At 48.9% G+C, this 14,535-nt stretch overlaps 1 protein-coding gene across 8 annotated transcripts in view; it reads right to left on the bottom strand.

Moving 5' to 3' along the window:
• The window catches only part of LOC133277639 (ribonucleoprotein PTB-binding 2-like), a 42,014-nt gene extending 29,900 nt beyond the window's left edge, over positions 1–12,114 (bottom strand). For all 8 annotated transcript variants that reach the window (XM_061469668.1, XM_061469673.1, XM_061469674.1 and 5 more), the window contains exons 1-2: positions 11,928–12,114; positions 1,613–1,679 (exon numbers count right to left, since the gene is read on the bottom strand). In XM_061469668.1, coding sequence (XP_061325652.1) covers positions 1,613–1,679; positions 11,928–12,098 — 238 coding nt within the window. In that variant the 5' untranslated portion in view covers positions 12,099–12,114. The remainder of the gene's footprint in view (positions 1–1,612; positions 1,680–11,927) is intronic.
• Between the last annotated feature and the right edge of the window lie 2,421 nt (positions 12,115–14,535).

Here is a 14,535-nt window from a genome sequence, read left to right as displayed (position 1 = left end):
GAACCCTGAATTCTACAGACCCCACAAAGTTCCAAATACACCTATTAAACTAAAAAGGCACCAAACCTAGCTAAAAGAACCCCAAACCCAAACAAAACAAAACCCAAAACACACAAATATAAACCTCAACACAAACGGAATTCCTTACGCCAACAGTCCACACTACAATCTCTAGGTCCATCTTTGGATGGATGACTGTTCCGCTGTGTCTGTTGGCCAAGACAGACTGAATACAAACACAACACCCCCAGACACGGTCAAAACCATGAGCAGAACCTTTGCTTCTTGCACAGCAAAACTAACACCACAAATAGTCTCTAAGATAAAGAACACGAGCAGGAAGAGCTGAGAGGCTTGAGAATTTGTTGAGGCATCCCTGCCCATAGCAGGGGGGTTGGAACTGGACCATCTTAAGGTCCTTTCAACCCTAACTATTCTGTGATGCTATGACTGGACAGCCATGGTGATTCTGAGACAACAGGGCCTCTGAAGATAGTTCTATGGCCTTCATGAACTCGGAGATAAAGTAATTTAATTACCCAACTAAGAAGCCAAGACAAAATGAAGCACCTGCAGTGTATTGCTGTCACAGTCATGCAGGAAAACATACAAAACATCACATGAATAGGCAAGGAACTACACATATACACACACACGTACATATACACTTGAAAACCAACCCAAACACACACAGTAAAAAAACTAGTTATATATGAGAGCATCTACATTAAATGACTTCATCCTGCCCTCACTCTTTCCAAGTCTTTTCAAGTGTTTCCTTTCATGCTGAACCCAAATGTTCAGTCTATTGTTAGAGACTATAGTACCCCCATACAAATTGGCCTTATTCCAGAGGCAGAAATCCAATTTGCAGGATAATGGGACAGTAAAGCACAAATTTTGCTCCTCAGAGGTAGGTGTCAAGAAACACCCTTATCCTCACAGAAGCCTGGGATCCATCTATCACAGCTCCTGCACTAAGATTTCGTCCTGAAAACCAAGGCTGCCTCAGGACATAGCCCAGGCTGTGGGACCTCTGCTGACCTGCAAGGACAGGAACCTGCAGAGAAACATTTGTCCATTTCCGTACCTCACAAGCACTAAACTCCACGAATCCCCTATTTAGAGACTTCACTTGTAAATGGAGGCTCAGACTTCAACAATTCAGGAATTAATGGAGGACATGTCCTTCAAAGAAGGAAATAATGGCTTGGGGCTTGTATTACCTGCCACAAACGCATCAGCAGCTAGGTGCCTTTTCCTCTGATCAAGTCACAGGCACATGCGCTTTGCTCTAAGGGAGGCCCGGGACCAGTACATCAAGGAAACCAGACAGCTGAGGTTAGCTTCGTCCCAAAGAGATGCTCACTAAAGAATACCCTGGGATACACCACAGGGGCCCTACCTACTTCGGGCTGACATCAGTGGAGTTTCCAAGTTCCCACAGGTTTCCGTAGAAGCTGACAAACTATGCAGCCAAAAAAGGCACTGAGGGACAATCAAGCTATGCGATGGCACAGAAGTCAATGGTTCCATACATGGCAGATGATGCTCCTCACTAGTTTCACCACAGAGCTCAAACGAATGACACTGGAAGACGGTAAATTCTTACCTGTTCTTTTAGTTCTGTCCACGTAACAATACTTGATTTCATAATCTTTAAATAAGTCATGGATTTCCTGAAAGAGAAAAGCACAAGTAACATCAGAGAAATAACTCAATAGACCACAGAAGTGGATAAATCCATCTTCATAAAAAAAAACCCAAACCAAACCAAACACTTTCACAATAAACTAAAGATTTCACCACAGAAACCCTATCAAACAGTTGGTTTAGAGCTGCTTATACTATTGCAGCAGTCAAATCAAAAACTGGCTGAGTTTGATTCATTTACTTTTCTTTCTATAAAGTCACATAAGCACAACAGGGTCACCCCTTGAGTGTCTTCTGATAAAGATAAAGAACATCACAGCTCATTCAACAGAAACCCCCCCAACGTTTCTTATGTACGTCTCTAAAACACCACACAGACAACAAATACCGGCAGCACCACATCATGCAGTTCACTGCGGGCAGGCAATGCTGTCATGAGATACAACAGCTGCTTCGGTTTCCTGGAAGGGCTCAAGCTCACTTGAACACATTTTGCTCTTTCAATGAATATTCTTTCAACTAGCAGGTAGAGAACGGTGTCTTGAATACCCCCTGGAAAGTATCTTCTATCAGTTACTGCACAGATGCTCAATGAGGAATCCATCCCAAGAGCATTATTTACTCCTACTCATTAATGGGAAGAGAGCAGGAGTGTGGGAGGGCTGGTATAGGAGCAAGTGTAAGAAGTGTGCACCGGTTTGCAACAGCTACTCCTCACCAAGAGCAAGGTGTATGCACACGTCTACAATTTAGTTCAGCGGTGAGAATGCAGAGGTGAACATTAATCCTCCCCAAGAAGAAACCACAAGTAGCAACCTGCATCGGTTTAGTTGGATAAATCCCACACACAACAGCAAAAGGCCATTTGCGTAAGCAAAATAATCAACCAGCTTTGTGGGAAAGCTTAACTGCAGCCCCTTTCCAATTGCCCAGCCTACATGTCAGTTTGCTAATACAATAGATATAGCCTAAAGGTTAATTGGGCTCCCCGTGACCGGTATCAGGTATATACCTTTTAGTCAAGCGGGCACCAATCTCTAGTTTCAGTACTTAACAGCTGTCAAATACTGCATTAATAAAATATGGGAGCAGTTCTCCAGCTCCCAGACATCCTCTCATGGGATGTGATGAGGATGTGGCTTCTGAAGAGCCAAACAGGCCAGGCACAATTCAAAGATTCAAGGCCAGCAGGAGACTTGACTGTGCACATCTCTCTAACAAGAATTAGAGGGTACTTCATCTCAGTCATGAGAGGCTGAGGAGACACCTTCTGCACAGGTTTGTACAGCTCAGCTCTATTGTGGCACTCAACACTGCAAAGAAGTTATTTCTGTCCCACTTCACAGAAAGGGGACACACCGACCTTTTGTATTTCCTATATTATGTTACAAGTGCAACTCTGAAAGTTTCATAGCATTAAGTAGCAGGAAGTATTCTTTCACTCTTTCCAAAGTCATCTGTGAATCAGATGACTCCAAAGGATTTCCAAGTAACTGTTTGACACTTGAATTGAGAGGGAAAACAGCCTGCACTGAACACATCTCTGTGCATAACGATGAGGTCTCATGTAAAAAGCGATGACAGCATACAGAAGATTTAAAATGAAAACCTGCTTCAAGGCTTGCAGGAAGGCGACTGCTCTTGTGCTCTCATACCCCCCATGGCAGGGCACAGACCTTTACCTCTGCAACTGGGTTCTGTTGTACTTCACTGAAAGCATTTTTCACATGAAGTGTTTGTGACGATCAACAAAACCAAAACACACTGTGCCAGCTCTTGAGCAAATGTAGATTCCTTCCAATCACTCAGACATGTAAATACCTGTGGGCATTCGACTGAGGGTCTTCATCATATTTCCATGATTACTAAGCCAGCTTTTGAACTCAGGCACTTCTCTAAACTTTACCTTCAACCTCTCTCAACACTTGAGGCTGCTGGAAAAGAATGAATGCTACCACACAGCTCAGAGACAGAACCATCAGGGAAAGCAACAAGAACACTTTACTCACTGTTCCTGTCCAGGTTCCGCAGTGTGCCACCGAACGGTCTGTACCAACAGCACGGAATGGAGCTGGTCCCTTTGGTGTACAGCTACCCAGTATCTGGGCCAGGAAGGAGTGTTTACTCCGGGAGGAGAAATGGGCCATCCAAGTCAGGTATATTCCCTGGTGCGACCCTGTTAACTTGCACGGAATGTAAGCAGAGGGCTGTTTCCCTGAGCACAGCAGAAACAAACAGCCGCCGCTCATTCCCATTCCTGACCTCCTGCTGCCTCAGATACCCGGAGCACCCGGCCTCCACACCCCTGGCCCAGCTATATCAACCTTCTGCCCACACCAGCACCTACCACCACCATGGCATACACCAACGGAGAAGCCATCACGCTGACCCACGCTCTGCTCTAGTACAACTTTTTACCCTCCCAGGTTATCCTTACCATGCTACTGCCTTGGGCTGGCCAACAACACAAGCGCTCACCACTTCCTATCACATCAGGTTTAGTAAAGCTGTAGTAATAGACTTGATGGTGGTACCACATGAGAGCAGTGGCTGCTATCCCCAAGCACCACCACTTCTGCCCATGGTCACAACATCCACATCCAAACCACCTGCTGACCACTATTAGTGTTTTTTACACATAACATTTACAATACTGCTGCTCCTAAAGGACTTTTTCCTCTTCTATAAAGGAATCAATTTACCAGCCTAAAATCCCCAAAGTCCCTATAACTGCTCAAGTTCAACTGATTTTCATTCTTTCAATGAATATTCTTGCAACCAACAGCTAAGTGTGCCCAGAATACCCCCCTGGAAAGTATCCTCTATCTTTTATCATTAATAATCAGGATCTAACTGGTTTAACTGCACCATATTATAGGTTGCCCAGGGAGGCTGTGAATGCTCCATCCCTGGCAGTGCTCAAGACCAGGTTGGACGAGGCCTTGGGTGACCTGGTTCAGTGGGAGGTGTCCCTGCCCATGGCAGGGGGGTTGGAACTAGATGATCTTAAGCTCCCTTCCAACCCTACCTATTCTATGATTCTAGGATTCTACATTAAGTCTAAACAAAGCGGCAACATCACCAGCATGGTGCGGGTCGAGCTGCCGTGAGAGTCACACACTGAATGTTAGGCTAGATGATAACAGTTGGACACCAAAACTTGCAAGCAGCTATAAAGCTATGTGGTAGACATCCAGCAGCCGTGGATCCTGTGAAGCTTCTAACACAAACACTGTTTATAGAGGTGCCTATCGGGGCTCCAAGGAGCCATTTGTACTTGGCTCCTCAACCTGATGTACAAATCGGCACCCATGCCTGGGCACAGAGGTGTGTTTGTGCCCAAGCAGTCCCTGACAGCCAGATCCCAGGGGATGTGTCCCTGGCCAAAGCAAGGATGATACGTACTGCAGGAAGAGAGAGGAGGAAAGCAAGAGGAGAAGAGGGTTTGCTCAGAGCAACAGTACTTGCATAAACACGTGGGCCATGCCAGCAACACTAACTAAACATCTTGGAACAGAAATGGAACTTATAATACTTAGCTATTATACAGCTCCTTAAACCTTCAGAGTTCTTGTAAGCAGACTTTGAAAGGTGGTTAATCTTAGCACCAGTAAATACTAAAATCCTAACTAGAAAACAAGCAGCTCATACTTCAAAATCAGCAGAAAAAGCAAAACCTGCTGCATTCAAGGTTTTTTAAGAGAAACCACCAGTAAATACAGGCTGAATATGCTTTAAAATGTATTATTTATTACTGTAAGAAAAGTGGTCTTGAAATTCTTCAGTTCTTGGCCTGTCCTGTCTTGTCTTGGGTAGAAAAGCGCAAAGAGGAGCTTCTGTCAGTTGGAAATTGCCTCTCTCAAACACACAGAATTCCTGTCTCCCACAGGATCTGTCCCTACGCTGCATTATCTGCACTGCTTTCAATGCAAAGGAAGGGAGTCCTTAACAGGCACATTCGCTCTATTTATCAAATTAAGAAAGCTCAATGGATCATTTTTAATAGAATCAGCTTTTCACACCCAGGATCTCACAGCACAAGAGAAGAAACATGTAAGAAATACTCAATCATCATCTGGAACAACACACCCTCTATAGAAAGCCTACAGCACCTTTAACTCTCTCTAGATATAATACTGGATTGTGTTCTTCTGGCAACAAAACTATTTAACAATTCTAATGGTGCCTGGCCACATTTCTACACTTCACTTTGGTGCTGCTTCCAGTAAAAACAATCCACAAGCCTGGTCTATAACTTGGCTCTCATTAAGTAGCTGAAGGCCTAAACTTCACATGCATGTTCTTGAAACAGGAATCAATTCTCTTTCAAGTAGCTGAACTAAATAATATGTTTGGCTAACAAAGGACGTTGAAATCATCTCGTAACTAAAAGAGACTTTGTTTTCAGTTGCACAGGGAAGTGGAGGACTGCTGAGGAAAACGCTTTACGTTCATGAATGATATAATGGGGGGTTTACTTCATTTCAGACCACTAAATGCCTGAGTCCAGGATACAACACATGGATTTCACTGCAGACATAAAACTAGAAACAAAAAAGGGAGGAAAAAAAAGGTAAGAAGCAATAGAACACCAACACAGTTTAAAGTAACAATCGAAGGGGAAATCCCAAAGGCTCTGTTGGAGAGCAAGAAGCGGAGTCCACAGCACCGACAAAAAGGTCAGATAACAAAGCACAAGGACTGATGCAAAGGGCAATTCTAAACAGCTCCTGTCTACTAACGACCACAGAGGTTGGAGCTCCTTCAAGGTTTGTTTCAATGGTGTATTAAAGACAGTTCTCAGGTGAGCAACGACCGCAGGATCAAGTCCAAGATGTGTAGCAGATGTCTACCTGCCCAGGCACCCAGGAATGCTGAACACTCAGGAGTGTCCTAAAGCTCAGCACGTGCCCTCTTCACATCCGTGAACAGTCACAAACTCTGACACCTGAAATACAATCAAGACTGGGATTCTAGGCCATAAACTGCCTTTGGGGCAAATCTCTTTGTTTAAGAACTGACTGGCTTTGGTCAGATCCTGCCCTCCGAAGATCATAACTAAAGTAATACAAGAAAACATTAAGGTAGAAGAAGAGCAGTTTCTCAGTACACTCAGGATGGACATGGAATTAAAAACGTGTTTCTCTCATCTTCCAGAGACATATTAGTGCTGATAAAAGGAACACTAGGAACAGCAAATCAGTTCCATCAGCCTGGGTATACTGGGTGGTACGCAAGCGAAATGAAAGATGAAAAAGAGAAGAGGTAACATGAGAGAGCACAAAGCAGAAGAAAAGCAATAAAGAAAATCAAAAAGGACGTACATCCTAAGGCATGGAAGCTACTCCCTATCCAGCAAATATGCCTTTCATGTGCAGGCAGTGTGACCAAGGACTAACTAAAACACAAAGGCCCCTTCTACTTAAACAGCTGGCGTCCAACAGATTGGGAGAGAGCACTTCCTCAAATCAGCACACTTCATTAAAGGCTTTCCATCAAAAAGGACCAAGGAAAAATTGGGGTTAATCCACAAGGCAAAACAGAAAACCCACGACCCCGCCAGAAATAGCATCCTGCTAAGAAGCGATTTGTCTTTTGGTCAGGAACAGAGCCCAGTGGAAATATCCCACACCTGGACGGCTACATCAAGTCCCAAAACACACAGTAAATCCCTGCCCCGCGTGGACTGAACCACTTTCTTATCAACACCTCAATGTTTTGCCTTTCTTTAGGTTCTGTCATGCCAAAGAAGAACTACAGGGTATTCAGATAATTAATCAGCCCTATTTTACTTCACGTCCTACATTAAAGTAGAGCATCCCCTCTAGAAGATTTATTTCCTAGCCTCAGATGGTCAAGAAGAAAAGCAGAAATGAGCACGTAATATGGTCTCATTTAAAGATAATCAAACACAGAAAAAACTGGTTGGAACCAAGTGCATCTTCCACAGCACTGGCTCTTCAGCTGAGACAGCCACCGCTCCTACGGGAGTTATCACACTTAAATAAGGAATCACTAACAGGGAAAAAACAATGGCTTGGGGGAAATCAAAACCAATTCTTCTAATCCACTGGGGTAATTACAAAAACAAACAGAAACTGATTTGCCACACAACACTCCAGCAAAATAAAACTTCACATTTAGTAAGGTACAGCTTCACTTGTACTCTGGTCATGCTGAAGTTCCTGGCATCTCCTTACCAGGAAAGGAGAAAGGAAGTTATTGTTTCCCACCCTCCCTCTGCTCAGAGCAGTCCTCCTGCCTCCCAGAGCACTCAGAGCACTTTAAGGATAGCTCCAAGGACCTTTAATTTGGGATACATGCCTTTGACCATCACGTCGTTGCATTCCTTGTCATTGACATGGATTAGCTGGCTCCTCAGAGATGAAGGTTCAGGGAGATACAAACGCAACAAGGCAATCACAAGAGACATCCAACCAAGAGACTGCCAGCTCATTGCCAAGCACTCACCAGAACAAAATGAACCACTACAACCAAGCTTACCTGTCATTCTCTTGGCAAACAGTCTTCATACAAACATCACAACACCGCAACGCTGCATCAGAGGCTAATCATGCCAACAAGACACCAACAGGCCAATCTTACCTGACTGCCTTACTGTAAAACACCATGCGGCACTGCCCTGCTAGGATTCCTCAGATCCTGCTTACACTCCTTCATCCTAATGAGGCCATAAAATGGTTACTCTGGAACGAGCACCTAACACTTCCCCACTGCTGCAAGACGAATTCCAAGTTTGTATGTTCTGCAAAGGCTTCCCAAAGGCTGTGAAGGTTGGAATGCAGGGTAATGTTCTTGATGCATTCCTCGATGAAACGGGAGGGCCTGTTGGGACCCTTCATGCAGCCTGGCCCATACTCACTACTGAATTCTCTGTAAGACACAAGTCACGGCTACAGGATAACCTCAAAATCTCACGTACATTCAGAACAACATTTGGGGTCCCACTTTCTTGGTACCTGGTGTGTTACCACATCACACATCTCCCTCAGCTTTGGACAAAGAGCTTCACATTGAGGAGCGTCCCCTAAGCAGAACAAAACACTGAGCCCAGTTTGCATACAGTTTGTATATAGCTACAGGATAGAAAAACATCAGATCGAGGGAGGGAAAACACAACAGGAATTGATCTCCTAAGCTGGTTTACTCACAACCCTGGCCCCGCTAACAGGAATTACAGCAGCAACAAGTGCATTTCTGTCTCCTTTCACAGGTTTAGCCATCTAAAACGTAACACAAAGATATCCATGGTCCCTCATCTCAAGATCATGGGAGGTTACAGCAACAGTAGATGTCCATTTTTAGGCCACTGTCACATCACACCTTTGAGAACATGCACGGTTCAGGTACTGTGCTGGCAGAATCAGACAAGGATGAACACAGGGAACCAACTGGCAACTCTGCAGGATTTCACCACAACAGGGCAGTACAAACTCACCTGACTTGCCAGATAAACAGTAAATGCAGACTTTGCCTTCAAAGACCAGTGAAGGTGCTAACAGAAATGGTTACTGCAGGTCTGTCACAAAAATACCTTTCCCCACGGTAGTGAGAGAACTGCCTGAATAAATACCAGCCCCGCAAGGACATATTTGCAGGCTGAGCTAGCTGTAAAGCCCAACACAGAAAGAATCTTCTTGACATAACTTGGACTTAGTTTGCTCCCCCTCTGGACTTGTTTCATACTGACACTCAAGGAAGAAAGCTCACATGGGAACGCTGACTTACATGGGCGGACACACTGCAAAGTGCTTTCTTCAGGCTGCCCTTCCTCCTGAACACAGGCTCTGGACTTCCTTAGGAACACAGATGTTGCCAAACGCATTGAGAGAGAAACCTCCCTTGCCAAGATTCAAACATGGGCAACCTTTGCCCCATAACAAGAGCCACCCAGCACCCAAAGTGCTGAATGCTTCTGACACTTAAAGGGCTGTTTGTTTGGTTTCTAAGACTACAAACGTGGGGCACTCTGCTTCTGGTTCAGAAACTTCATGGCTAAGTTACATTTCTCCTGTGGCCTGTAGAGTAATCTGGTTTTAACTGGGTTTAGCACAGGTGGAACTCCAAAGGTAAGAGAAGATTACAAGTACAAGAAGAAATAAACTTAATAGGTGGCTCCAGCTGGCTCAGGATAATGTTTGTTACCTAATTTCACTCTCCACGTACTAATAACCAACGACAGCAAACCCAACACTCCAATGATTAGAGATTGGTAATTTCGTTGATGAAACCCTGTTCCAGAAGCCTCTGCTGTATTTTAATGATGCTTCTCTTTCTCAGTGGTGAACAAACTGGCCAGGTTAGCAACAGTTATCTGATTTTACTTGGCTAACCAACCATTTCCAGAAGAAACCAGCAGACAAAACACCTCTGCACTGTTTAACAAGGGCACTAATTTCACCTCAGAAATGGTAAGTTCCATGGTAACTTAATGACAGCCAAATACACAGGTATGCTTAACATACCTGACCACAGACAGCCTTCTCCTTTCCAAAACTGCTCCAGGACACAAACTTCACCCCTACAGCACAACTCTTCTGCTTTTACACACCAATGCCAACAGCCCAATGATGTTAACAATTCAAATGCCATCTCCCGAAACTGGGTTGCAGGATCTGTACATGGTGGTACTGTTCTAGCCTATAACAGGGGAACATCAGAACCTTACACGCACAGGAAAAGGCGTCCCAGGGCTACTTTTAAAGTCATCAAAACAAGATGGCAAACATCCAGAACACTGTGAGCCTGCCAAATCAGACCTGCACGCTACTATTTCTCTGTAGCATTCTTTGCCTGACCAAGCAATGCCAAACTTGACAGCTCGATGTGCTTTGAACCGTGCGCGTTCACGAAGTACCTGCTGCGTGCAACGGGAACAAGGAACACAGCTGTCTGAGTGGCAGACAAAGTGCTCCTGCTCTGGCTATCCACAGCAAGCACCCTGGCATACGGCAGTAAGCTCGCTCTGTCAACACAGTCACTGGGATGGCTTCTTGAAGTGACCACGAAGATGAGCAGGGTTCTCCAAGCGGTGACTCTGCTCATCCATCAGGCCATCAGGCTGCGAGAAACAGACGCGAGGCTCTGCATGGAAACATCGTGTGGGACCAGAGCAAAACTGCCCCAACCTACAGCTCCAAGGGCCTGCAGTCACACCACAACGCGGCCAAACAGAACTAAAGGCAGCGCATACACGAGAACAAAACATCCAGTGCAGTGGCAAACTGGGCAGGCTGGCTCCAGTTACACTGATCGCTGAGAGAACCTAACAGGAAGGGCCCCTCTGCACTGGAGATGCACAGAAAATGAGAGCGTACACGTGCTGCACTTACCCACAGGCAGTAATATCGCCTGCGCTTTAGGAGGAGAAAGAAAGAGAGACAAGGAGCCCTTTAGAATAAAAGCTGTCATTATATTGTTATACTCCTGCATCAAGTTGAACGGTTGGGGCTGCCGAAGCGACCGCGCAACCAAATCGCCTCAAACTCTGACTCACCCGCACTGAAGAGTTCGCTGCTCTGCTCCAAATAGCAGCAGAATTGTCCCAAACCGGCGAGAGATCGCAGGAAAACACTTTCCTGCCTGCGCGCTGCTCAGCTCAGGGGCAAAACCAGCCGGGCTCGAAGCTTTTCACCTCTGCTGTGACACAGATACCGGATGGGCCGCGGGACCTTAAAGCCGCCCCGCCTGTCTGGAGATGGCGAGCACACAGGTGTCACCTCAGCACCGCCGCTAACGGCCCCCCCAGCCGCTGCTGCCCTCAGCAGCAGCCACACGTGTGTCATTCATTACCGCACTCATTAGCCTGCCCAATTTGCACACCTTGTGCAGAGAAGCGCGGAGCCCCTCAGCCCCCTCTTTCCCCCCCGTCTGCTGCTCCCTCGCGGCCTGGGGCCCGACCCCGGCACCCACAGGCGGGGAGGAGGGAGCCCAGCCCGGCCCGGCCCGGCCTCGCCTCGCCTGAGCCCCCGCGGGGGAGGGCGACGCTTCCCGCCGCGGGGAGGACGAGCTGGAGCCGCTCTCCGCAGGCACCGCGGCTCCCGGCACTAACAAAGAAGGCGTCGGGAGCAGGAGCCCGAGCGGACCCGCGGCGGGAGGAAGCGGAGCTGCAGCCCCACAACTCCCCGGGCACGAGGAGCGCGGCCGCCGCTCACCTCAGCCACAGCGGCCCCGGGGGAGCGGCTCCCCCGCGGCTCCCGGCCCCGCCTCAGGCGGCGGCAGCGCGGGCGGAAGGGAGGCGGCGGCGGCCGTACCTGGCTGCTGCTCTCGGCCGGCAGGTTCCTCAGCAGGATCTTGCGCCTGTTGCTCAGCTCCCGCCGGGTGCTCTCCAAGCGCTTCGCCACCTCCTCGGGGGCCAGCGGCGGCCGAACCCCCCGCGGTGGCTCCGCGGGCAGCTCCGCGCCGCGCTCGGCTGCTGCCGCCATCTTGCAGAGCGAGCGGGGGGGGAGCCACGCTGGGCGGGCGGCGGGGGAAGCCGCGGGGCACGGCCCGCCGGCGGGGCGCGGGGAGCCGGGAGCCACGCCAGGCCCCGCCGCGCTCCCGCCACGCCCCAAGGCTGGGCCGCGCCCCCCGCCCGCTCGGGGCAGGCTGAGGGCGGCGGAGCCCCTGCAGCGGCGGCGGGAGCCGAGGGGCGGTGCGGGAGGAGAGAACTCGAGCGGTGCCCACGGGGGTGGGGGGGGAAGAAAACGGGGCTCGGGGGGGAATTTCTTGCCCGCGGTTGTGGCTGCTGAGCTCAGGCTTTAGGAGGAGAGGTCGGGGCCCCACGGGAGCCCCCAGAGCCCTTGGAATGGAAGCCAAGGCCTGGACACTGCCCTTCTCCTCAGGCAGGCACGATGGGGCTCACCTCACACAGAGGGCATCGTTTCCCTCCGGCCCTGCTGTCAATACCTCCCTTGGGTGCGAGTCATGGAATCAGGGACTCGGCCAGCTTGGAAAAGCCCTTCAGGCTCACCCGCTCCAACCGTTCCCAGCCCTGCCAAGGCCACCCCTGGCCCATGTCTCAAAGTGCCATGTCTCCATGCCTTTTCAATCCCTGCAGGGACGGTGCCTACAGCCCTGCCCTGGGCAGCCTGTTCCAATGCCTGAGCACCCTCTGGGGCAGGAATTGTTCCTCAGCTCCATCTAAACCTGCCCTGGGGCAGCTTGAGGCCGGTTCCTCTTGTCCCATCCCTTGTTCCTTGGGAGCAGAGCCCAGCCCCTCCTGGCTCCATCCTCCTGTCAGGCGCTTGTAGGGAGCCATCAGGTCCCCCCTGAGCCTTCTCTTCTCCACACTGAACCCCTCAGGTCCCTCAGCCCTTCCCCATCACCCTTGTGCTCCAGGCCCTGCTCCAGCTCCGCTGCCCTTCTCTGGCCCCGCTCCAGCACCTCAATGTCTCTTGCAGTGAGGGGCCCAGAGCTGAACACAGGATCCGAGGTGCAGCCTCCCCAGTGCAGGGGCACAATCCCTGCCCTGGCCCTGCTGCCGCACTGGTGCTGATCCCGGCCAGCGTGCTGGGGGCCTCTTGGCTGCCTGGGCACAAGGGGCTCATGCCCAGCTCCGTCAATCAAGCCCACCCAGAGGGACTGAAATGCAAGGCTGACAACAAAAGAAAGATCTCGAGTGAGCCCCCGTGCTCTGCCTGAGGTGAGCAGGCGCAAAGGCCCAAGGGGATCTCGGTCTCATCTTCCCCACAAACACACCCAACAAATGGCAAAGCACCCAGCTGGGTAAACCAGAGCCTGGGTGCTGGGCTGGCAGCAAAAGTCACCCTGTTGTGGCACAGCACCAGGTAACGGTGGATGTGCAAGCAGGGAGCTTGGGAAGGAAATGCAGAGAGAAGAGCACAACACCTCCCCAAAGGAAAGAGTTTCTGCGAGTCACTGCAAAAGAAATGGCCTCTGCAGTGAAGCCTCCGTCTGTAATAATGTTTCACTGTCAGTCAGCACTTACTGAGACAGAAATATGTTGTCCTCTCGGAAAATTCATCCCTCCTTCGCACAGTTACTTGCAACCTCATTTACAACGCAGTACATTTAGCTCTTAACGTTGTCAGCGTTGCTATGAATGAATGAAGACTCATTCAAATATTTGTACACAGTTTTAGTTCTGGAGCTGACCACAAAGAGCAGGCAAAAGAGAATCCAGACCTGGAAAATAATGGTCTTAAAAAGGAAACTGGAAACTCACTTGGAGTTAAATTGGGTACATAGAATCATGGAATAGTTAGGGATGGAAAGGACCTGAAGATCATCCAGCTCCAACCCCCCTGCCATGGGCAGGGACACCTCACAATAAACCAGGTCACCCAAGGCTCTGTCCAACCTGGTCTTGGACACCACCAGGGATGGAGCATTCACAACCTCCCTGGGCAACCCATTCCAGTGCCTCACCACCCTCACAGGAAAGAATTTCTTCCTTAGATCCAATCTAAACTTCCCCTGTTTAAGTTTGAACCCATCACCCCTTGTCCTGTCACTACAGTCCCCAATGAAGAGTCCCTCTCCAGCATCCCTATAGGCCCCCCTCAGACACTGGAAGGCTGCTATGAGGCCTCTCTCTTCTCCAGGCTGAACAGCCCCAACTTTCTCACCCTGTCTTCATACAGGAGGTGCTCCAGCCCCTGCTCATCCTCGTGGCCTCCTCTGGACTTGTTCCAGCAATTCCATGTCCTCTTTATGCTGAGGACCCCAGAATTGCACACAGTGCTCCAGGTGAGGTCTCACATGGGGTATATGTGACAAAGTTCCTATCAGCACAATTAATTCTGGATGATAATTCTTGGCTAGGTGCAATCTTAGAGATGGGATTTCCAGTTAGGGGGAAAATAAATCCCCAGCCAAATAACAACAGTGGGTTTAGGAACCGCTTTAGTCCAAAGCAAA

This window comes from Pezoporus flaviventris, unplaced genomic scaffold (assembly GCF_033815535.1).
Source record: "Pezoporus flaviventris isolate CSIRO_AGI_PZ_B2104156 unplaced genomic scaffold, CSIRO_AGI_Pfla_v1 ptg000059l, whole genome shotgun sequence".
Lineage (NCBI taxonomy): Eukaryota > Metazoa > Chordata > Aves > Psittaciformes > Psittacidae > Pezoporus > Pezoporus flaviventris.
This window is presented reverse-complemented; position numbering and strand designations above follow the sequence as displayed.